At 43.7% G+C, this 25,373-nt stretch overlaps 1 protein-coding gene across 3 annotated transcripts in view; it reads right to left on the reverse strand.

Annotated features, from left to right (window-relative positions):
• Positions 1–845: 845 nt before the first annotated feature.
• DIP2B (disco interacting protein 2 homolog B) overlaps positions 846–25,373 on the reverse strand; it is a 229,003-nt gene continuing 204,475 nt past the window's right edge. For all 3 annotated transcript variants that reach the window (XM_061416130.1, XM_061416129.1, XM_061416132.1), the window contains 13 exons: positions 23,993–24,116; positions 22,479–22,600; positions 21,125–21,236; positions 18,675–18,784; positions 18,061–18,191; positions 16,007–16,175; positions 14,736–14,906; positions 13,703–13,764; positions 12,783–12,840; positions 11,060–11,134; positions 9,220–9,397; positions 6,380–6,503; positions 846–4,867 (listed from right to left, as the gene is read on the reverse strand). In XM_061416130.1, the coding sequence (XP_061272114.1) occupies positions 4,615–4,867; positions 6,380–6,503; positions 9,220–9,397; positions 11,060–11,134; positions 12,783–12,840; positions 13,703–13,764; positions 14,736–14,906; positions 16,007–16,175; positions 18,061–18,191; positions 18,675–18,784; positions 21,125–21,236; positions 22,479–22,600; positions 23,993–24,116 (1,689 nt within the window). In that variant the 3' untranslated portion in view covers positions 846–4,614. The remainder of the gene's footprint in view (positions 4,868–6,379; positions 6,504–9,219; positions 9,398–11,059; positions 11,135–12,782; positions 12,841–13,702; positions 13,765–14,735; positions 14,907–16,006; positions 16,176–18,060; positions 18,192–18,674; positions 18,785–21,124; positions 21,237–22,478; positions 22,601–23,992; positions 24,117–25,373) is intronic.

Below are 25,373 nucleotides of genomic sequence, written 5' to 3' on the forward strand. Positions count from 1 at the left end.
TCCCTCTAGCATCAGATGTCATCACAGTGACTTCTGTCTAGTGAGTTAGGCACTCAATAAATGTGTGTTAAATTTAAAAAGTTCTCAGCTGCCTGAATAATTTGAACTATAATTCAAAGACCAGTTTCAGTGTTGGAGATTATGCACAATTTGATAAAAACTCCTAACAAGTTTCTTGAAACCAAGAAATGGTAGCACAAATGAAGTATCACCTTAGAAAAGCTGCAACCCAGGACTTCCCTAGTGGTTCAGTGGTTAAGAATCTGCATGCCAATGCAGGGGGCATGGGTTCGATCCCTGGTCTGGGAAGATTCCACATGCCACAGAGCAACTAAGCCCGTGTGCCACAACTATGGAGCCCACGTGCCTAGAGCCTGTGTTCTGCAGCAAGAGAAGCCACTGCACTGAGAAGCCTACACGCCACGATGAAGAGTAGCCCCACTTGCCACAACTAGAGAAAGAATGCTCACAGCAACGAAGACCCAGCACAGCCAAAAATAAATAAAATTTTTTAAAAAATGAAAAGCTTAAACCCACATCAATTACAGATTTTTTAAAAATTGACATGTATGCTCAAAAGTTTAAAACTACAAAATACCACATGGGTAGGAGGAAAACTAAGCTATAATTGTTCCAGACAAAAGGCTTATTCATTTTCAAAATGACTCTCTGCTGTTCCTCAATCTGGCCTCCTTTTATAGAACTGATTTGCTATAACTCTGGATCTCTGTGTTCATTTTCCTAAGACCTCTCCAGCCGTCTTTGGGTCTTACTATCCAAGTTAAAATAAAATTTTATTAATTCCAATTTATCAGCTCTCCCAACATGTGAAGCATTAAACACAATCAGGCATCAATATTTATTAACACAAGACAAAGGAAACACATTCAATGAGTTAATAGAACACTGTCCAGCCAGATGTTAAATTTAAAAATGTATATCTAGTCTAATTTCAAATAAATAAAAAAAAAAACTTTATACATAATTACACAGTACTATAATTTGAATCTGACACTGGTAAATATCTTGACAAAAAATAAACAGAACAGCATTTAGGACTAAAAAATTATTCTTATATCTTTACACTCTCTTCCTCTGGACAAATAACATGGCCCATCTACATATACCTAAACCAGAAATGTTGTATGAATGATAAAGAAAAGGCCTATTGTGTATTTGGAGTACTGCAGCTTGCTCCAAATACTCTTACATGAAAGCAGACAGCAAAAACAACTCTAAGGCATAGATCATGTTGGAGTTTGAGGGTGAGGTGATAACTCCTCATTGCTTTAGTCTAAAGATTCCTGGATATTCAAGGAAAGTTAATTTATTTGGCCAAGATATTGAGCACCATGCCTGGGGCAGAGACCTTAAGACAACAATAACAACAAAAAACCTAAGGCCTCAGGCCCTCTGTTGATTCAACAAAAGCATTAAGCAAGCATTGCCCAGGGACTAACATCAAGGAGACGCTCAAATAGACGACCAATAGACAGGCGATGGTCCCTCCACAGCCTGAGGCAGCACAACTTCAGGAGGACCTGATACAGGGGAGACAGGGGCAGGAAGGAAATGAGCTTCACTGGTGGCTTCACTGATGCCCTTAGCATGCTGGTCATCCCCAGGGTCTCATTAATGCAGGAGATGGTATTTGTCCTGAGGCAGCCCCTCCCTGATCTACCCTCCTTACTTTGGCTGAGAGGCAGAGAGGTTCAAAAACTTTCAGATGAATAGGTTCTCTCTTATTTGAAATGAGGGTTTGCTATTCATTTAGGTCCCCCTCCCCCCGACCCAGGCATGAAAAGCTAGACAGAATGTGTCCCCAAGTTTTGGCAAGGCCTTTGGGGCCTGTCTTAAGAGCCAGTTCTACCATAAAGGTTCTGCTTTAACATGGCAAGACTAAGAGCATTGTGTCATCAAGAGAGTTTTCTTACCAAGTCTGCAACAGACTAGGCATTGGATCTGCAGATGATCCCACAAACACATCTAAATTAACGACTAGACTCTCTTCCCCTTCCAGAGGAAACTTTTCCCCAAAGACACATCTTAGCTTTCTTTTCCACTAGCTTATTCTGGCTTTGGGGGATAGGCAAAAGATAGAGCAGCCACAGGGCAGAAAGCAAAAAGATAACAATAAACCAGCGGCCTGAGGAACTACCAAACTAGATAATCAGCCCCTAAATAACCAGGAATTGGGCATACTATGAGATTAACGGAATATTTCATTTGAAGGAATGAGTATAGACCCTCACTGTCCAGTATGGTAGCCAATAGCCACTCGTGGCTACTGAGAACTTGAAACATGGCTAGTCTCGAATTGAGATGTGTTTAATACACACTAGATTTCAAAGATATAATATGAAAAAAAAGTTAAATCTCTCATTAATTAATAATTTTTTATATTGATCCCACATTGTAATGATAGTACTTTTGATATACTGTGCTAATAATATATTAAAATCAACTTCACCTGTTTCTTTTTACTTTTTAAAATGTGGTTACTAGAAACTTTAAAATGACAGACATAGCTCACATTTCATTTCTAGCAGACACCCTACCCTGTGCAGTAAGAATTCTGAAAGCAACCTATAGGACAGACTCTGTCTTTTATATCTTTTTCTTAGAACTTGTGGATCACGGAGATAGGAGATCCTCAGGATCCCTTGCTTTGATTAGTGACTCATTAAAAACTCTTTTTAAGAAAGTTACTTTCCAAATAAGCAGGCTGTTTTCTCTGCAGACCAAACCATTGCTAACTGGGTCTGGGACGTCTAACCCCAATACAAGTGCTTTTTCCCTGTACATCCTAGAACCTTTCCCACCGTGTATAATGGAACGTCATCCAAAATGCTGAAAAGAGATCTGGAACTGGAAAATGTCAAGGTCTTCCCTCTGTGGAGAATGAGTTTGGAGGAAAAGAGGATTATGTAAAAGGAAGTCAATAAAGTGGCTCTGAGTCATGAGCCTGTGTAAGGGCAGCCCCCAGGAGTGCTGCCGTGGCAAAGGGTCTGGTCTTTCCATTATAAACCTTATTTTCAGGGTAATTACAAGTCTTAAAAATTGTTTAAAAACATATTTAGTTTACATGATGTTACAGTGGGGTAAATAATATGTATTATTAAAATAGTCTAAATAAATATTTACACAGTAGATCAGAGTGGGTCAAAGAGAACCATTCTGATTTAACAAGTTAACTCTGTTCACTTTGAGTTTTTTTTTAATTTTTAAAAATATTTCTGTAAGAAAAAAAATAATAAAATTCAACTATATTCAAATACATGAAGTATCAGACCAAAGAAAGGAAACCGAGCCAGAGGCCACACTCAGTCCCAGGCTCCATCTGCTCGGCCTGGGCACCACAGTTATTTCAGAAGGGTTTCTTGCATACATTAGACTTCCCCTATTTCAGCATAAGCCTGGCTGTTTTGGCAACCCAAATCGGTCAGTTCTGAGACGTGGAGTTGTGAGGCCTTAATGCCTTCGCGTGACTGTCGATCCCACTGTCTTCCCAGCCTACGCTCTTGTTCTTAAATCCCTGCCCTCGTGAACTGGAAGCACAGGGGATGCTCTTCAGTTCTCAGAAAAGAGAAGCTATCTGTGTAACTGCAGACACAGTATACAATGGGCCTGGAAAAGAGGAAGTTCTAAATTCTTGTGTAGTCACTCTACATGTGAAAGACTGTTTCAACACTGGGGGCCAGAGTGAGTTACTGTGGTTCCTTAGAACTGGGTGGGATCTAATGAATCTTAGCTTTTCCTAACATTTGATTTTTCAACTGAGATTTTTCAGTTTGTAGAAACAGGCTGAATTCTTAAAAGCTTAAGCTGATTCTGGGAATGCAAGCCTAAAAAACAAACATAGGCAGCTTCAGTTTATAAAATATACCAGCCAACAGAGACATAGTACAATGTGCAGCAAAACCTGCAAACGATTTGCACTTTGTAGTCACCTATTCAATTACACTGCACCCAGAGAACACCGAGATTCTCTCTCAGAGCAGCAATGTTTCTACTTTAGTTGTTACAACTATACAAGCCAATTCTTAAATTTTTTAGCTGAATTATGTGTATTCCTATTTACATGTTTAAAACACTGGTCAAAATGTTTTACAGTCAAGAATTATATATATAAAGTAATTCTCATACTCAGTGGGTTATCTGATTTGCTTATGGGTCAACTGAAAGTAAGCCGAGTAGTTCCATGTTAAACCCGCAGTGTCTAACTACGGCAAAATGGCAGATACAGTACAGAGCGGGGGGCTGCGCAACTCAAACTACCCCCTTCGTGTGAATTCATCAAACGCCCTTACAAAATTCTAAAACGGCATTAGATAAAAATACAAGTATCTACAACAGATGAAAAAAATGCAACATGCATGTAATTGCTTTAGTAACGTGCTGCTCACGCTATGTCAAAGCTCGTGACTAACAGATTGTTAACATTTTTTTCATTTGCCACCACAGAATTCCCCTCTCCTGTGTGTCCTGTGATGGCAGGATCCCACAGGATGAGATGAAGGATATAATGTCGCCATCTCAGCTTATTTCACATCAGTCGCAGGTCTCTGGCTCCCATGGTTTTGCAGGACGGTCCCTGCAATCCCAGGAGACTGGTTACATGTTGTAGGCCACATAGATGGGGTCCAGCTGGTCGGCCAGGAAGCTGTCCCGGAGGTGCATCCTCTGCTTCTCTCCTCTGGAGTTGATGGGGATGACGCCTGGGTCCACCACGACCACCACGCCCACAATGAGGTAATGCTCCTCCAGGACCACGTTTGTCACTAAAGGAACCAGATCCAGCGCCTCCTGTTCAGAGCCACACAGTTCCACGACCACCACGAGCAAGTTGGTCCACGTGAACACGGCACTGCAATTTCAGTGGTGCTCAGTTAATGTGGCATCTTTCACAGCATCTGCCCACCACTTACCCTCACTGCCCCGAGAACTGCCTTCTCACTTGCACCCAACCAGAAGGCTCTGAGCCACATGTGTAATGAGTGGCCTTGCCCCTATGATAACAACTGATTGGTTAGACCATTTAAAATCTCTTGGGCGTCTGAAAGTGGGACTGAAAAGTTGTTAGCTGGTCGCCTGAGCTGAGGATGTGTGGACTGGAAGGTGCTGGTGTAAAAGGTGTGCAGAGACATACAGGGAATGGCTTTTCAGGGAGGAGAGAAAGAACGGAGGGGATGCCCACCGGCTCTAGAAAGCGAGGAGATGGTGGTCCCCGACGGCCTTTCCACCTGTTTCTACCTTTCTTGAGATTTCAGAGCTGTTTAGACTTCTAGGAGCCTCTGAGATAACCAATGAGGTGTGCTTTCTATGACCTCTATTTTGCTTAAAAGTTGTTTTGAAGAGAATTCTTGATATTTGCAACACAACAGCTTTGACTAAGATTGCTATCTGTAATCTAATACCAAACAGGAAGGGAGTCAGCTGGCCTCTGAGCTCAGCGCCCCACTCAAGTGTCTGTCCCGTCGCGCCATAAGGCACAAAGTCGCATTTCGTTCAGTGGGACTGCTGGGTTGGAAGGTATGAACTGACTTGTGTTGTGCAGTGTTGAGCTGCTTTAAAAATAGATTCCAATCATTAAGAAAAATGTACACAATATTTGGTTGCATCAAAAGTCAAATGCTTAAAATTAGGGGGTAACCATGGCACCCAACTTTTTTGCACTGTTCTTAAACTTCCTTGTTCAGGTCTGAGGAGAGACTGACAAAAGCAAGACAAAAATTTGGAAAGCACGAACAAACCACTAAAAGAACCGTGGCTACTTTGCATGAATTTAAAAAAAAAACAAACCTGAGGAAGGACACACCAACTAAAATATGAATAAAAAGAAACTGGGTGGTTTCTGTGTTGTCAAGAATCCAGGACGAAAGCCAACAGTTAAAAATGACAGAATTTCAATTTTAAGAAATTTTTAGTCAGCATGAGGTTGGATGGTTCTTTATCAGGGATAATGAAGGGGGAATTCCTGCCCAGACAGGAAACCTGGACCAGATAATGATAATAATCCTTTTCATCTGCTGACCAGTTGATAGAGTATGAAGCACACTCTCACTTAATCCTCCTGATCAGGAAAGCAGCCACCATGGCAGCGCTGGGCCTTCCAGATGGGTCTTTTGACCCAAAAGTCATGGTTCTTCCCATTAGCCCCACCAACTTTCTAGAGGTGGATGATCAGTTAGGTCGCTTCCAGTGGTAAGATCCTGTCATTAAAAGGACTCGGCCCCAGAGTGGGTGCACAGAGCCCATCTCCACAGCTTGCTCCCCTGGGGTTCCACATCTGTAGGTGTCTCTGGTACAGCTAGATGACTAAAGATCAACTTCAACTTATTGCAGCTGAGGAGAGACCTACTCTGTGCAGAGGACTTACCATTCGGCAATGCTCCTGTGGATCCGAGACACTGAGGTCTCAATGTCGATGGGGTGGTACCGCAGGCCTCGCAGCTCCAGGGTCTCGTCCAGAGCGCCCACCACATATAAGGCATCATGACGCTCTGATGGGGAGAGAAAGAGAAACTTAGTGTATCAGATGTGTGGGTGTGACATATCACTGGAGTTAAGAGCCCAGAGTTCAGACTGCCACCACATCACTTGGTGCCACTGCTCACCAGCTGTGTAACCTGGAGTGATTAAGTCTCTGATCCTGCTTCCCCTCCGTGAAACAGGGTAATAATAAATGGCTGCTATGAGGATTAAATTCACAAAAGGGAGTTAGTATTATGATGCTTGGTTCATTGTAAGTGCTGAAGAATATTTGCTGTTGTTCAGTTACTAGGTCATGTCTGACTCTTTGCAATCCCATAAACTGCAGCATGCCAGGCTTCCCTGTCCTTCACTATCTCCAGGAGTTTGCTCAAACTCCTGTCCATTGAATCAGTGATACCATCCAACCATCTCATCATCTGTCGACCCCTTCTCCTGCCTTCAATCTTTCCCAGCACCAGGGTCTTTTCCAGTGAGTCAGCTCTTCCCATCAGATAGCCGAAGTATTATAGCTTCAGCATCAGTCCTTCCAATAAATATTCAGGGTTGATTTCCTTTAGGACTGACTGGGTTGATCTCCTTGCTGTCCAAGGAACTCTCAAGAGCCTTCTCCAGCATCACAATTCGAAAGCATCAATTCTTCAGTGCTCAGTCTTCTTTATGGTCCAACTCTCACATCTGTACATGACTACTGGAAAAATCATAGCGCTGACTAGGCAGACCTTTGTCAGCGAAGTGTTATTTCTGCTTTTAAATACACTGTCTAGGTTTGTCATAGCTTTTCTTCCAAGGAGCAAGAATCTTTTAATTTCTTGGCCACAGTCACTGTCCACAGTGATTTTGAAGAATATTAGCTCTTGTTATTCTTATTACTACCATGTGCCAGGAACTGTGCCCAGTGTGGGGAGTAAAGATGACAAAATACAACACCTGCTCTAGAGATACTTGCCATCTAGTGGGGCGAACACACACAACGGGTGTCCCATGGGCGGACAGCAGATGGAACGTGGCAAACCCAGTAACTTGAATGTGGATGAGGGGCAAGGGGAACAGAGGACACCACCTTCCCCTCCCCCGACTGCCCCCAAGCTCAGCTCAAGGGTTCAGAGAAGGAAAAGCTAAAGCCACCTGAGCTTTTAAGGATAAACAGGAATTAGCCAGATGATGGGTGGGGAAAGAAGGAGAAGGGAGGATCTGAGATGGAAAAGAAATGAACATATGGTCATTGTTTCTAGATGTCGTTAAGGAATCCATGGAGAGACTAGTCCTGGTTATTAATAGGCTTCTGATCCAGCAGGACGTGGCAGAAATTTCACTCCTTTTTTTTTAAAGACTTTATGCACACACTGTACACACAGGCTACCTGGTTTATGTCTAAGAGAAAGAGAATGATTTAGCTAGGTCTACACAATGTTTTGGGCTTTCCAGGTGGCTCAGTAGGATAGAATTCAGCTGCCAAAAAGCAGGTTTGATCCCTGGGTCAGGAAGATCCCCTGGAGAAGGCAATGGCAACTCACTCCAGTATTCTTGCCTGGGAAATCTCATGGACAGAGAAGCATGGAAGGCTACAGACCATGGGGTTGGAGTAGCAAAAAGTCAGACACGACTGAGCAATTAAACAGTAGTAACAACAGAATGATGTATTTTCAGGAATAGGAATAGTTCTGAAACATTTAGCAAAACAAAGTGCTAGAAGCTGTGGAGACAGGAGGGTAAGGAAGGCCAGTCACATAGATGAGCTGACGATTATAGTAACAAAAACAACAGAAACACGTAGCTAATGACTAGGGAGTGCTTCCCCTGTGCCAAGTAGTGCTCCAGACACCTGAAGGCGTCATGTAATTTAATCTCACATCACGTCCACAAGACAGGAAATGTCATCACTCCCACTTCCCAGGTAGGAAACTGAGAGACTGACTGAGTGAGCGCTCAAGGCCACACAGCGAATGGCAGAGACAGGCTTCAAAACCAGGACACCCAGCGAGCTGTGCTTCCCCTGCCTGCAGGACGCCTGAGCCTGCTTCCCCGTGAGACACAGAGTGACTGCAGAGCCGGCCAGCAGGGAGCAAATGAGGGGGCGAAGGAGAGATGACCTGGCTCCATCCAGCTGTTCAGTCCGGTGAGTGACGCATCCGTTCTTGATGTGTATGATGCACGCAGTGTAGAGGAGTTTTAAACGGCCATTAATGGTGGCAGGAAGGTTGAAGCCAGGCCTCTTTACCAGGTGGACAGGACTGGGGGCTGCTTACCCCAGAGCCCTGCCAAGCAGTCTTGTGAGCCGCCAAAGGGCCAGAGCGCTTAGCAGGTCAGCTCCTCTGCACTGACTCCTGCTCGCAGGGCTTAGGAACAGAGGAACTAAAGACGGGACACCTGTCTCAGGAGCCTGTTGAGGGATGCATAGCCCCACAAGGCTGCTGAGAGGCTGTATCCTGCCAGGGGCATTCACCCATCACCAGGCATGTCTCTACGACTGCCCGGACGAACTATCCTGAGGTTCAGCTATCCTGATGCTGACACAGGGCCCTGGCGTTTACTTCCTGGGTTCTCTTCATAGGACAAAGTCTTACTGCAAAGGAATATAAAGTCATGGGTGGGTTCTAGAGTTGCAGAGGGGGAATAATTCAACACATATACTCCACAATGCAAAGGCAGGCTGCAGAAGGCCAGCCTGTACTAGGGGCATGTGAAATGCACAGCAGGACAAGGGGGAGAAGCCGGTGAAGGTACCTCCAGTGGCTGCTGTGAGCTCCGTCCGGCGGACAAAACCCAGGTATCCCGTCCGAGCCCAGAGGGTCTGGGCAGCATCCCCAAAGCTGAGGCGGGTGTTGAAGTGGTCAGCTTGCAGAGTCTCACTGTCGTAGATGGTATAATAGCCGCTGGCTGTATGGGGACTGTTCACCCAAATCTACAACAAGAAAAGGGTCACATTTGGCCAGAATCAATTCAGTTCACTTAGCACAGAATATGTTGATTTTCTTAACCTCATTTTTATAGTAACCAAAAAGTTACAACAATGAAAGCAGCTGCCAGTTACTGAATTTACCATGTGCTGAACAGTACTTTATAAACATTACCCCCATCAGTCTTAACACACACGACATGACAATGCCATCTGTACTACCGTCACTCCCATTTCACAAATGAATACTAGAGTGTGTCGCCACTCCCTTCTCCAGGGGATCTTCCCGACCCAGGCATCGAACCTAGGTCTCCTGCATTGCAGGCAGATTCTTTACCATCTGAGCCATCAGGGGAGCCCTTAAGTAATTCACCTAAGATACAGAAACTAAGAGACCCAGATCCAACCTGGAGGCTACGCTGCCTCCTTGGCTCATTTCTCAGCCTCTTTCAGAGTCTCACCAGCGCACTGAGGGATCATTTCTGTGCTTTAAAACTAAGTTAAAAAGCCCACAGGAAAACACTATAGGGTATTTGGATTTACAATGTAAACACAGCAATAGCCAGCAATAGTAATAACACGAGTGTTCGCTGTGTGACAGGCACTGTTCCATGTGTATACAGATACAGATATTAATGCATTTAACTGTCACACAATTATACTAGGTAGGTGGCATTATTATTTACAGTTGAGGAAACTAGGCCCAGAGAGCTTGAGTAACTCGTGCATTAACAAGAAGCTGGTAACTGGCAGAGCCTGGTCATCTAGCTCAGTCACCTGGAGCCCTGCTCCCGGTTAGCTGTGAGATAAGAGCAGTTTTTTTCTCAGAGATTCAGAAGGAAGAAAAATTCAGTCTTTTCAGTGATTTTATAAGGGCTTTCTAGGTGGCACTGGCAGTAAAGAACCTGCCTGCCAAAGCAGAAGACATATGAGATGCAGGTTCAATCCCTGGGTCAGGTAGCTTTCCTGGTGGAGGAAATGGCAACCCATTCGAATATTCCTGCCTGGAGAATCCCATGGAGACAGAGCCTGGCAGGCTACAGTCCATGGGTTGCAAAGAGTCAGACATGAATAAAGCGACTTAGCATGCACAATATTTTTATATTAATACAAAAATGAATATATTTTGCAATAAAATTTGTATAAATCTTATTTTTAAAAATACTTATTTTATTTGGCTGAGTCCAGTCTTAGTTGAGGCAAGTGGGATCTTTAGCTGTGGCATTCTTAGTTGCAGTATGTGGGATCTAGTCCCTGACCAGGGACCCAACCCGTACCCCCTGCACTGGGAGCAAGGAGTCTTAGCCACTGGACCACCAAGGAAGTCCCTGTATAAACTTTAAAAATTCAGTTATTTGTGGCTCCTTTTAGTTCCACTCCTTAATAGATGGGAGCACATGAGTTCATCCATTTTCCTCTTCAGCCAAGGGAATGTCAGTGGACGAATCTGGGACTAACTCTAGCTTGCGTGCCTCAATCTTCTCTCCATCCTGGTCTCCATCTCCCCTTCTGCCTCATTTCAGTTTTGAGCCTTACAGAGAAAGGTGAAAATTCTCAAACATTCACCATGAGGGAAAAACTAAACCCACAGCTTCCTGACTTCTAGAATGTGAGCCCTGGGGTCTTTCACTGCTGGCTTTTCCGAATCAAGGGTAGAGTTACACATACCTCTCCCAGGTGAGAGTCTCCAACGGGCCCTTTGGTCTCTGGATTAACAATAACTACTTTCACTCCAGGTAGGATCTAAGAATCAAAGAGAAAACACAAAAGTTGAGTTCCATCAGATCTCATGACCTCTAATAAATGCAGTTTCCACTTCCTCCCTCCAGTGAGGTAAGGGAGTGCACACGGGCCAGAGCTGAGCTGGTACTCACAGGATCGTCCTCAGGGGACAGAAGTATGTATAACAAGATTCTGCCTCAAAACTAAACTGGGGAACCCACCTGTCTGCCATCTCCTCAAAGGTGAGAAACCGCAGACCAGTGGCGGCTCGGCAGGCGAGGGGAGAGACGTCACGTGCCCGCATCTCCCTCGGAGGGAGAAGGAAGCGGCAGGTGCTGGCTGAGGATAGCTTGGGGCTTCTTCAGACACCCATCCTCTGTCCTAAATCTCTCTTTTCCTTGGGTTTCTAGCATCAAGAAGCTCACACATGTAAGACCTCAAGGAAGGAAGAGGAAGGCCATTCCTGCTTGTGTGGGCCAGGAACTGCTCTGAAGTCCCTCAGGTGCTCGCTGCCAGTGGAGGCAGAGGAAGAGCTGGCAAGATGGCAAGAAGGTCAACCCAACTCCACTTGGAAGAGTTTAAACAGAGGAGTGAAACAGGGATTTCCCCAAGGGACTGAGCCACGACTGCACAGGTGAGGCTGGGCCCACTGTTTTCTTCCCTATGTTCTCCTTGGCCTTTCAGAATTAGAAGGGATGCTGAGCCATCATTACTCTCTCTTCAAAAGGATGAGAAACTTGATAGTTTATATGGATTGATCTGCTCAACGTGAGTAAACTGTTCAAAACTGCTATGGACTGAAACCTATATGTTGAAATATGACCCTAAAGTGATGGCATTAGGAGGTGGGGCCTTTGGGAGGAGGTCAGGGGTCTGCTCTCATGAATGCAATCCATACCCTTATATACAAGACTCAGAGATTTCCCTGCCCCTTCCACCATGTGAGGACACAGCAATAGGACAGCCATCTAAGAACCAGAAATCCCTCATCAGAATCTGTGGGCACCTGGACCTTGGACTTGCCAGTCTCCAGAAATGTGAGAGAGAAGTTTCTGCTGTTCATAAGCTGCCTGGTCTATGATATTCTGTTAGAGAAGCCTGAATGGACTAAGGCAATAACAAAATGTCTCCCTGAACAATTTAAAGCCTTATTCTCATCTAAGATATCACTCTCAAATATCTTTAATCTCTTCCCCATTTTGATTTCTCTTTCAACTTTAAGTATGTGTATGTCTTCCCTGGATCTTAAGCCACACCCCCCATCTGTCAGCCTATTTTTCCACTTGTAATATTCATAAAGGTAGAACTGGCTCTTAGTGCTGCTCATCTCTTCACCTTGAGTATAATGAACATTGAATTCAGTTGGTTTGTCAAATAATATGTCAGTAGGATTTAAAAATAAAAATCTATGAAAATTAAGAAAGTTCAAATCTAGTATTCTTCTTATTTATGTACCCATATGAATTTGAAAGTATTGGCTAAGTGAAAATTGTTGAATTATCTCCAGATGTCAATTCAATTCAGTCTTGCCCTGGGTACTAACACGTATATTATATGTTCAGTCTTGCCCTGGGTACTAACACGTATATTATATGGCTTCAGGTTTCTTTAAAACTACTTCTCCACACAGGTGACACACACCTTCCCAATGGTTAACACAACAAATTACCTTTCCAGACTCTGAGAGGAGCAAACTCTGGGGGGCACCCCGTTCCACAAGACGAACCCTGTAAAAGAACAATATTTACTACATATGAGCCTTAAAAAAAAATCCACCACAGCTGTACACTGTCCTCCCAAATCTCTAATCTAGTAATAGCTCTCCTCACATTAGTGCAGTTTCTCAAACGCAGCATCACTGACATTTTGGGTCAGATATTTTATTGCTGTTTTTTGTGATGCGCTATCCTGTACGCTGTAGGATGTTTAGCAATATCCCCAGCCTCTGCCCACTAGGTGTCAGTAGCATCCCCTTGTCGTGACAATCCACATTTCCAGACGTTGTCCTTTGGAGGGCAAAGTCTCTCCAGGCTGAGAACCACAGCACTAGAGATGTTCTGCCTGTGCAGGCTGGGTCAGCGCCACGGGCCTCACCATGAACATAGCCTAAGTCAGCGGGACCCAGAGATAGGTCCCAGAGCCCACAACCAGAGCTCCCCTGCGACGCAGCTCCAATTCACCTGTGGGCTGGTGAGGAGGAAGGCGTTTATTCCTATGGTTCAGATAGAATGCTGTTTCAAAAAACCTACACTGTCTCATTTATCTTATCTCAGTTATTTTTAGACTCCCAGAGGATAAGAGTCTATCCGTTTCAGTGTAATTTACGTCATATGTCACAAAATACTAGTATTACATTTTAATATTAAGGAACAGTGCAGCCACCATGAGAATTAAAAGCTTTCCTCTTACAAATGTAAATCTTATTAGGTATTAATAATGAAAATGAATTCCTTCCCTTTTTTTTACCCTCCTCCCCACAAAGACACAAACAAAATGAATGAGGTGAGGGGGACAGCTGGCTTTCTTGAGGCTCAGAAATTTATATGCTTAGGAATGCCAACAGGAAACAAGCTTAACAAATCTACTTACCTGTCATGTCTTAATGATTTCAGATCTACGTATACAGTAGTTGGATCAGGCCCTGAGGTTCCCTGAAGAAAAATAAATCAGTGGGTTGTTTATTTAAAATTAGCTGAATGGCATCTCCATGTGTTATATTTTCAAGTCAAGATATACATAATTTAGTCACATACAGGAAAAATCCAAATTCTGTTCTGAATGCTCACCCTGTCTTCAACCAGATGGGCCAGGGCTGTAGTCAACACCTGAGAGAAGACTCCTGGCCAGCTTTCTCCTCATCTTTCTTTCCTTTCTTCCCCCAGGAGAGGAGGCTGGGGGCCAGAGCAGCACCGAACGGTTACCAGGGTGAGGAGGGTCCTCATCCCTGGACTCAAGGCAGGGGTATGACAGACCAGCATCCATGGGACTTCCAAAACCAACATTGGCCCAAGCTGGGCAGGGCGCCCACAACGGGGCTCCAAGGTGAAGCCTTGTGACACTGCTCCAAACACCCAACCCAGACACAGAGGACCTGAGCGTGTCTACCCAGCTATGCCACCTTCTTTGACTCTCACTCTTGTCCATGCCTGTTATTTGCCTTATGAATGTCCCAAGCTATAGAAAACTCTTCTGTTATTTTAGCCTCTTTTCTATTATTTACCCACCAAGATAACATGGCAAAATTGCCATCTGGCTAAAGAAGAGAACACAAACTTATTTGTGCTTCCTTTGCCAAAAAAAAGAAAACAATTACAAAGGGTAATATACAAATAAAATTCAAGTAGGATTCAGAAATCTTGACTCATGTTGAGGACCATAAAACCACTGAGAGTAAACATTTACATTAGCACTCAACTGCCTGGCATGGCTCCAAGAGACTGGCACCTAGAAACTTGGTGGTTCTACAGGACAACCTTGTGAAGGACAATACTATCATCTTCCTTTTACCAATGGGCAAAATCAGGCACAGTGAAGTCCAAATAAGGAGCCCAGAGGCCCTCAGTGGGTAAGCGGCAGCCGACGCTCTGAGTTCCCCACACAAATAAGATATCATGACAGTCACCTGCAAACATATTGCTACGTTGACTCTGGATCCAAAAGTGGTGCTGACAGCCCGCGGGGACAGACCGATGTCCTTGAAGAGCTTGGAGAAGGACTGCTGCAGGGCAATGCGGGGCCGCTCCTCAGCCACCACCACACACGTTCGGATGCAGGAGAGGTTGATTCCCCGGGTCTGTAAGACACCGTGTTGGGGGGGTGGGGGCGGAGGCGGAGATCAGTGGGGTCACAGAACCAATGGATAAGCAATTTCATCGCCCTGCCTCTCTGGTCAGGAAAAGCCAAGGAACTGTGTGCTCTCATCTCACACACCCAAAGAAAAGATACCTTTCTGGAAAAACACCCAGGCATTCCTCTAAAGTCATTACCCACAGGTTGATTTGCTCATTCTCTATTTCTTTCCTCTTTCGTCTACAACTCTTAGATTTTTCAGCAATATATTTTTAATTCCTCTTCATTTCTGTACCTTAGATTTCTATTTCAAAATGGAGAGATGGGACAAACAGAAAAATAAATTTAGCAACACTGAGATCTAATCTCATCTCTTTTTTTCATTCTTAAGGTCATGCTGCTGCTGCTGCTGCTAAGTCACTTCAGTTGTGTCCGACTCTGTGCGACCCCCCAGACGGCAGCCCACCAGGCTCCCCGTCCCTGGGATTCTCCAGGCAAGAACGCTGGAGTGGGTTGCCATTTCCTTCTCCATTGCATGAAAGTGAAAAGTGAAAGTGAAGTCGCTCAGTCGTGTCCGACTCTTAGCGACCCCATGGACTGCAGTCTACCAGGCTCCTCCGTCCATGGGATTTTCCAGGCAAGAGTACTGGAGTGGGTGCCATTGCCTTTTCCTCTTAAGGTCATACTTCTCTATTAAAGAAAATTAGGTGTTTTCTGACTCTCTCATATGCCACTTAGACATATGATCACTGGATACACTCATGAATGAGTGAGCCTTATCTATGGAGGAGGACCCAATCTCTAACATCCTCAGGTTGCAAATTCTATTAGGAAAAATCCTCTTTCAGTTCACAGTTTCTGTTCATCTTCACATACATTTCTATTCAGCCTCCTAACCAGCTGTACCTTCTTTTCCACAATGTGTGAATCAGATCAAACTCTAAAAGAGTGCATTAAATTAGACAGTGAAAGAGATACACCTCTTGAGGTTTACAAATACCTGTTTGGATAGAAAAAAGCAGGCAGGTATGTCTGGCCAGCCCTACAAGGCGGGCATCGCCACCTTTTCTCTCAGGACCAGCTCCTTGTACAGCTGCTTCTTACCTTCAGCACCTCCACCTGGTTTCCAAGCCCTTTGGTGCAAAGCTCCATCACTGAATAAGAGCAGAAGGTGTCTCTGATTTTGTACTGGTTGACCGTGGAAAGCCAGAGGAAAAGGTTGTTTTCCAACTCCATAGGAGGAATTAAGATGGACTGGTGACCTGAATAGACACTGCAATGAAAAGAGGCAAGTGCTAATGTGATCAGTTCATCCTAGAATATCATCGAGTAAACAAATATTTACTGAGCACGAAGGACAGGGGAGGTCATATTAGATATAAAGGCCTAAGAATCAGCCTGGTTCCTATTCAACTCATATGACACAATAACTACAGAACAAAGCAGACTATGGAAGGTGGACACTGAGATGTGAAGAAAGGCTATCACGATTACAGAGTGAAGAGCAAGTCCTTCAAAGCGGGCGGGTGTTTCATTGAGTAGGTGACAGCTGGGCCAGGCTTGAAGAATGAGCAGGAATTTGACAGTGGCTGGAGGAAATGAGGAAGCTGGTGAGAGCTCTCCAGGCAGAAGAACAGTATATGCAAAGGCACGGAGATATAAAATTACATGGTGTGTTTAAGGTCATCAGAAATGGCATTCCAGTGTTTGCCTGGGGAAGTGGTGAGAAGTGAAGGCAGAAGGGCCAGGGTCAAACTGCCAAAGTACTGAACACGAAAGAGTTTAGAATTTACCAGCAGACAGTCACTACAGCTAGAAGTTGGGGTAAAGCTAGCTACAGGAAGTGGGGCATTAGAGACATGAGTCACTGAAGGCTGACAGTTAGGAGAGGCTGCAATAGTCTAGGTGAGAGAGGATAAAGGCTTGAACCCCACCAGCACACCAGGATACAAGTGTGGATACAAGGAAGGAATGGCAGAGTCCCACATTATATGTACAATCTCCAGCCATGAAACCTCAACTTCCTAAACCTTGAATATATATCAGAGTCACTAGGAGTCCAAGAATCATTTATTAAAAAACATACTGGACAGGGGCTTCCCTGATGGTCCACTGATTAAGACTCTGTGCTTCCACTGCAGGGGGAATGGGTTTGATCCCTGGTCGGGCAACTAAAATCTCACAAGGGAATGACTTTATCTATGGAGGAGTCCCCAATCTCTACTATCCCCAAGTTGCAAATTTCTATTAAGAAAAATCCTCTTTCAGATCACAGTTTCTGTTCATCTTCATATAAAGGTCATTTCTATTTAGCCTCTTACCAGCTTTGCCTTCTTCTCCACAATGTATGAATCAGATTAAATTCTAAAAGAGATTTTTTTTTTTCCTGGAAAGGCCAAAAAAACCCAAAAAAACCTGGAATTGTGGTCTTCACCTCCGGAAAACTCATTAGTACATCTAGGGAAGCCTCACTGACTTTTTTTTTTTTTAAATAGACCCCTAGGTGATTCTTATGTATAGGTAAGAATAATGGAGACAAAGGATATGACAGTTAATTGGATGTGTGACATAAAGATACAGAGTTGAAGATACAGCCCAAGTTCCTAGCATGGTTCCCCAACTGGATGACTCCATCCTAAGAAGGAAGGGAACACAGAAGGACAATGCTGAGTCACAGGTGTCTGTGAAGCATTCCTGGAGATGCTCACCAAGGAGGTGGAAAAGCAGGTTGAGATGAGGTCCTTGTGGGGAGAGTGGAAAAAGCTGGGATCTGTTCTTTCACAAGAAACAATCTGGCCAGTGTGCTACCTTCCAGCCACATGCTGTCACCCATCTCATTACAGTCCTTCCTGCCAAGCCTAGGGGGTATGTCATCCTTCTACTTGGCTCTGATTCTAAAACGAGGACGGATGACAGGATGGAGCACAGGAGAGGTAGAAAGATCACAGCCCTTTTGTCTGAGGCATAAAACTAACAGAAAAGAGGGAATGCAAACAAAACCAGACAAACGTCAAAGACGCATTAGGTGCACAAATTCCAGGAAACACCAGCACTTTACTGAAACTTTACCAAATTAAGGGAGCACATGGAAGGATGGGATGGTCACAGCCTCAAAGATATCCCCATGCATTCTGATTCTTTGCTTTTTCCATGCCTACCTGCAGAGACACCAGAGTGCAAAGCCAAGTCCACAGTAAGGGTCAAGGCAGATGGCAATCTGCCGAGAGGAGTACAACTCACACTGGAGCTTGATGGCTCTACAGAGAGCATTGACCGCAGAGTGGGACATCTGGAAGGTAAGGAACACGGAACAGGATGGAACTGGCATCCCACAGGCAGAAGAGCAGCTCTAATGATAGATTTGAGAAGCTTCAATTCCCTCTACCTCCTCAAAATGACATGTATCTTTCGTTGCTTCAAAATGCCTAATCTAACTCAAGTTAAATCTATCTGTTCATTTGTCAATATTGAATCTTATGAAATATATATTTATGACTTCATACTGGCTTTAAATGCAACTTGCTTTATCTATTAGTGTCGATGCTAGGTTCAGAACACTTTGTAACACAAATTCCTTGGGATAACTTATTCCGGAAGAGCCATTGCTTTTATTTAAATATAGCAGAGGCCCTTGATCCTCCGCCTACTGGTCTCTGGTACGACCAACTGGCCTCTCCATCTGAAGTCCCTGGGGCAGTGGTCATCTCTATTTTTTGCAGACCTGGCATGTTACCAGCCTCCAGTGAAAGTAAATATATCCCGACTACTCTACCTTCACTCCTGTGAGCATGCCAGTTGTGGAGACACTAAAATCAAGATATGCCAGCATCTCAGGAGTGGGTGGTTTATAGAGCTGAGGTAACCGTTTCCTGGGTAAATCATCTGCAAAGAAAAAAGAAAACCCAATGTCAATCACACACATTGACAACAAGGTCCTACTGTGAACAGGGACTATAGTCAATATCCTGAGTCCTATGATAAACCATAATGGTAAAGTGTATATGTATATATATATATACAAACTGAGTCACTCTGCTCTAACAGCAGAAATTAAACACAACACTGTAAATCAACTACACTTCAAAAAAACCTGACACGCTGGAACTCAAAAATCATTGCTATTCAGTTGGTCTTCCATGGCTTTGCTAGAACCACATTTAGCTTCTGAGATTTGCTGAGGCTTAGGGCTTCTAGCATTTAACCAGCCAGCTCACACACATCACTCCTGGAGTGATGGGATGGCGTTGAGGGCACCACTAGACAATATAAACAAGGAAACTACATCAGGTAGATGTATTTAGCAGAAGACTAGTGAGCGGTACTATAACACAGTAGCCGAAAACTGGCTAAAGAAGCAGGCTGCCAGTGTTCAAATTCCAGCTGTGCCCCTCATCAACGATGTCATCACCTTGGTGTTAGTTAACCTCTTTGATTCTGTTTACTTGTCTATAAAGTGGTAATAAAACCTGCCCTCACTGACCTGTTAGGAAGTTAATTCACATAAAGCACTTTAAAACAACTCAAGAAGCTTTCCTTGTTGTTATGCTGGTTTCAAGTTCAAGTTTGTTATTTAGTTTAGTACACAGTATAGTAATCACAGTCTGCTTTAAAAGCTGGATGGTTTTTCTCCAAGTTAACATGACAAATTTTAAGAATGACAATTTAGAACTGGGAATTATTTCCCTTTGCTCTTTTATGATACCTCTCCTTTCTGTCCAAATCTGTATGTGGAATCCAAGGATATCAAGGATGTTTCTGGCCCTAGCCATGCCTCCTTAATGGCTCCTTTGGCCTCCAATCAAGAAACAATTCTGACGCTTACTTTTCAATCTCTGTGTCACTGGGCACTCATCTCTGGCCAAACCAAGATTGTCTCTACCACCTTCCACCCAGCTCCATGCAGGGAAGAGCTGCTCCAACACTGAAAGAAATCCTTCTGTTGTTTGTATCACAGCACACATTTCAGGTCTTCCTAAAACGTGATTGAGTCCAATAACCACAGTAGATTATCTGCATCGTTAACACCAATGCAATCCACTTGTGTTGAATACTATATAAATGACTACTTACAGTTCAGCATCTGGACAATAACCATAAATAGATGTCATCCCTGGGTTTACATCCATATTAATTGTTCTTGAGGTGGATACTATGTAATACTTACCTGAGAACTGGTAGGGAGGAAGTTAATGGTTAAGCGACTGGGAAAGGAGCCAAACTGACTGGGTTTGAATTTCAGCCATTGGTTCGCCAAAAAGTTCATTCGGGTTTTTCTATAACATCTTATGCAAAAACCCCAACGAACATTTTGGCCAACTCACTACCTATTTAGCTTCCCCGTGCCTCAGCCTTCTGATCTGTAAAATGAGGATACAACTTGCATCTATCTGATAGGCTTGGTATAGGAGGAAATGATGTTATACATGCTAGATGACTGCCACACCGTAAGGGCTAAATAAAGTTAGATATTGTTGTTATGATGATGGTGTGCTGGTGCTTCACATGATGTCATTAATCTTTACAACAACAGGAAGCAGCTACGAGTAACAAGAGGATGAGGGTTTATACTTGTCTGCTCGACTCCAAAACCCACACTCCCCTCTCCACTACCATCTCCAGCCACCCTAGAGTCCCATCGCCTTCTTTAGTATGAACACCATTTAAATTCATACACTTCATGGTTTTCAAAGTATTTTCATATTATGTTGCATTTGATATCCCCAGTAATTATGTGAGTTATACAAGGGTAGGTAGTATTTTAAGACAGGCTAATCTCAGCCAAGTTTATACAAAAAATGAGGACTGAAGCTTGAACCAGAACCAGGCCTGCTGATTCCTAGCCCAGTGCTGTTCCAGCTCTATCACATCTGGAAGTCAAAGGTCAGATCTTCTCAATGCTTTATGCAGCCCTGTATGTCTATGGTCACATCTGGCATAAACACCTAACCACACTATTTGATGATGCCAAAAGTATGACAGGAAGACATGTTTTGTTCACAGAGTTCAAGCACAATGTGATCTGCTTCTTTGGATCTGGTTGTTGCAGCATCCAGTGCTTTGTTAACTCAAGCTGAGTGCATATTAAGTTTTGCATCTGTCTTAGCAGGTGGAATGGGCTGCAGTGGAAGAGCTATGTAAACATCTTTGGCATGAGAATCCAGGAAACCTCGGGGAGTGAATATTCTTGCTCTTGCAACGACCCTGGAGAAATCTCCCTTTCACCTGTGTCAATGATAGTTGGCCAGGTTTTCACGTCCACGGCTGCTGCTGCCTCTCGGGACCTCAGTAACCTCATTAGGGTCTGTGTGGTAAGAATGCAGGCTGCTTTGCTGACCTAGAAGACAAATGGACAAAAATAAGCACCAGGAAGTTTAGCCCTGTGTAGCACTATGGCACTGGTTGCAGATAAAAGCAACTCGCACATCCAACTGGGACAGGGCAGTACCAGCCTTTCAAAGAACGCACACAGGACAATGGAAGTCAGTATTCCCCTTACGTTTGTTCTGAAAATACACTGAACTAGAATGATGGACTTGTTCACAACACAGCTTACTATTTACAACAGTGATTCTCAGATATTCCATGGTCACAATCTCAGGATGGACCCCAGATCTATTGATTTCATGAAGACCATAATAAAATAGAAACATGGATTTCTGTGGTACTCAGGGAATGAGAGGTGTCAGAGGATCATCTCTGAAGCGGGTACTGTTTGCAACAGTCCAGGGAGTGGTGAACTGCACTGGACCTAGAAAACATATCCTGAACTTGGTGGACTCTGCAAGCTCACAGGAACCAAGCTCTCCCACACATCTGCACGTGGAAATGCAAAGTCACCGACTTCCCTTACTACTCAAACCGTGTCGGTGGAAGGAAACTCCCCTCCCTGCTGCCCCGGCCTACTTTGAACACTGTAACCAGGGCGTCCTGCTGAACTGAACTCTGTAGAAAAATCATCTGTGGTGAATGTGGCTTCTATACTGCAGGTTCCAGCTGCTGACAGAGCAGCAGTTCTTAGAGAAACAAATGTTACATCAATTGGAATTTTGCAATTTGCTTTAAAGTACATTAGGATATGATGCAATACAGATTTCTTTCACTGTGTTCAATTCTCATTTCCTACAGAAACATCTATCACTTTCAGAGCAAGATCTGGACACCTTTTTAATACTATACCAAATGATTTTGTAAGACTAAACCCCCAAAAAGTGACCTTCCATCAGGAGAATTCAGTTTGGCATCTAAAATTATCTTGGTTAGTATGCAGAAAAAAATATTAGAATTTTTGTAAGAAGAAAGGAAAAAAAACAAGTTTTATGGAGAATTAATTACTAAATGGCACCTTCACTTACTTCCTTAATGTTTATGATAAAAACATAATCCTGTATCTCACCAAAAACAGCTTTTCCATATTTCTTCACTAAAAATGCTGGTCACTGTGATCAGATAAGGAAAAGGAGGTACTTTTCAGGAGTTAGATTTGACTTCTTGACTCAACTAAACTGGAAAAGAGTAAGGATCCTTAGTTGTCTGACTTGGGGCTTTATGAGATGCGGACAAGCAAAGTTATACTTACGTCAACAATCATGCGGACAGTGGGCAACGTGGCTGTGAGGTTCTGAGCATGAGGGGGTCTGACAGTCACAGGTATGCACCCCGCGTACAGACAGCCGTAGAATGCAGCGATTAACTCTATGCCTGCAAGACACAGCCAATTAGCGGCCCGGTTTGTCACTGAGAAAGCAAAAGGCAGAGTTTCCAAACCTAGCTTATTAAATCGTGTGCCAGACAGGTTAACTAGACCAAAATTTAATGGAGACATTATCAGAATTTTTTTTTTTTTTAAAGAAAAAAAGAAGTTTTTTGGCTGTGTGGCATATGGGATCTTAGTTCCCTGATCAGGGATCGAACCCATGCCCCTTACCTTGGAACTGTGGCATCTTAACCACTGGACCACCAGGGAAATTCCTAGAAATTTTTTAACTTAAGAAGAAACTGAAGGTAAAAGAAGGAAGCATATAAAACAACTTTTTAAAAAATATAGAGATGCCAAGAATAAACAAATGAAAAAGGAAGTCAGAAGCAAAGAAAACACTTGAAAGATATCTGAAGAAGGTATTTTGACATCATTACTTGATATTATTTAGGAAAGAATAAGTGCAGAGATTAGGGCTGTTTCACTTGGGAAATAAAACAATGGGAAAGGAGAGATGAGGAGCATCTGAGCTTTCTCTCAATCTTAAGAAGGCCACTATGTTTTAAGAACAATCAGACCCCTGAGATGTCACTTCCCTGTTGGGTGCAGGTTTTAGGGAGGCAAAACGTCACTTGATACAAAGCCTCTGCAATATAAGGACTCGGAGGGTAGCCCCCTCGGGCAATGCCGATGTCCATCACCGTGATTAACTGGTGGACAGAAAATAACCTCCCAGAACAAAGTTGTTCTTAACAGCTTCTAAAAAATCTTAGTATCAATATAAATAGAAGAGCAAGTAAGAATCACTGAGTAAAATGAAGTAAATGGGATAAAAGACCACAGAAGCCTGGATGTATGAGTAGGTTAGGTGACAAAAGACTAAAGAAAGGGACAACTGAAATAGTCTGCCTAAAATTCTGAATACACCAAACTGTCATCAAATAATTGAGTCCCTCTTGCTGTGAAGAGGTTGCTGAACTAGATTATAGAGTGTGGAAGATGAAAGCAGTAATAATCGAGGGACAGTAAGCACCAATTATCATGTGGAGAATTTAAGTCAGAGTTCATGCACAACATATTTTTGGAAACTGGGTGAACAGTTCCTGAGCACTCCTAGAAACAGTCTTTTTTGAGTGTTTCCAAAAGTCAAGAAATCACCACTCATTCAGTATTTACCATACTGAGCTAGACAGTGGAAATACAAGAGTAAGTACAACAGGCTGGGTCCCAGCCAGAACCCCCATACCACACAACTCTGGAGGGAGGGGTTGTCTGCACGGCAGCAGCCTCCATGCACAGCCCACGTGGTCACGTACGGTGGCCCTGAGCTCCTGTCCTCTTAGGGTCAGCAGTCTAGTAACAGAGATTGTGCAGTCTACCGAGCCAGCGCTCACCAGGTGGATAGAGCAGCACCACGTTCTCTCCCGCGTTTAGATGCCCCTTGTCACCAAGGATGGCCGCAATCCGCTCTGCTCGCTTATGAAGCTGAAGGCAGCTGGCTGTGCACACTGTAGTGCCCTGGAACAGAAGACAGTATACGCATGGGCGAAGCTCAGTAATGAAATACAACGGTAACAAATGCGGCCAATCTGACACTACATCAAAGGCGTGTGCCTTGCTATCAAATTCAGTGAAACTTTCCCAAGCACCGAAAGACGTGTGTGGTCTTACTTTTTCTTTCTCAGTGTCTGAAAGCACTGAGGGACTAACAACATTAACTCAAATCAAACATATGTATTTACAGTCTTTCTTATGTAAAGCAGCTTTAAAACTATATAGCAATTTTTTTTTAAGTGAAGAAATAAAAGTAGAAAGAAAATAAAGAAAAGTAGGATGAAGGCAAGAATGAGGTCAGGACACTGGCTATGTGGTCAAATACATTTGCTATGAGAAAAACACAAGTCTGGCTCCATGTATTCTAACAGCAGAGACGGAAACGAAAACAGGAACAGTGAACCTGAGTCTGCTAGCTAACAATAAAGGTCTTGAGAATAATTTCTCCTGCGGGTCTTCATAAATAATCCTTCTTGTCAATTCAAGTTTTACTTAGCTGGGCTTTTGAACCCCTGTTCCTTTGTAAATATAACACCCAAGTGGGAATGCACAGAAGATCTGAAAATGCAGGTTAAGAACCAGCCTGATGTGAAAAAGACCACGGCCAGCAGCTCAAAAGCACCCCATGGACACCCTCACCAGCCCTCTCCTTCCCTCCATGGCTGGGGCTCAGGCGCATGGTCATGTCTGACTCTTTGCGACTCTATGGACTGTAGCCCACCAGGCTCCTCTATCCATGGAATTTTCCAGGCAAGAATACTGGAGTGGGTTGTCCTTTTCTTCTCCAGGGGATCTACCTGACCCAGGGATCGAACCTGTGTCTCTTGTGTCACTTGCACTGGCAGGCAGATTCTTTACCACTGTGCCACCTGGGAAGCCCCCTTCCCTCCATCAGTTCAGTTGTGTCCAACTCTTTGCGACCCCGTGGACTGCAGCACGCCAGGCATCCCTGTCCATCACCAACTCCCAGAGCTTACATGTCCATCGAGTCAGTGATGCCATCCATTGGGGACCACTATCGTGACATTTTAATGTTAGTGGCTTTCTTTTTCTTCATATTTTTACCATCTATGAAGTATTTGATTTTCATAGAATTGTGCTATACATGTATATTTTGTGCTTTACTTCTTTCAACATTCTATGAAGTGTCATCTAGGCTGTGGCACCTAGGTGTAGGTTCATCCGTTTTTGTTACTGCACAGCATTTAATTATCAGAACAT

Source organism: Bos javanicus, chromosome 5, assembly GCF_032452875.1.
Source record: "Bos javanicus breed banteng chromosome 5, ARS-OSU_banteng_1.0, whole genome shotgun sequence".
In the NCBI taxonomy this organism is placed as follows: domain Eukaryota; kingdom Metazoa; phylum Chordata; class Mammalia; order Artiodactyla; family Bovidae; genus Bos; species Bos javanicus.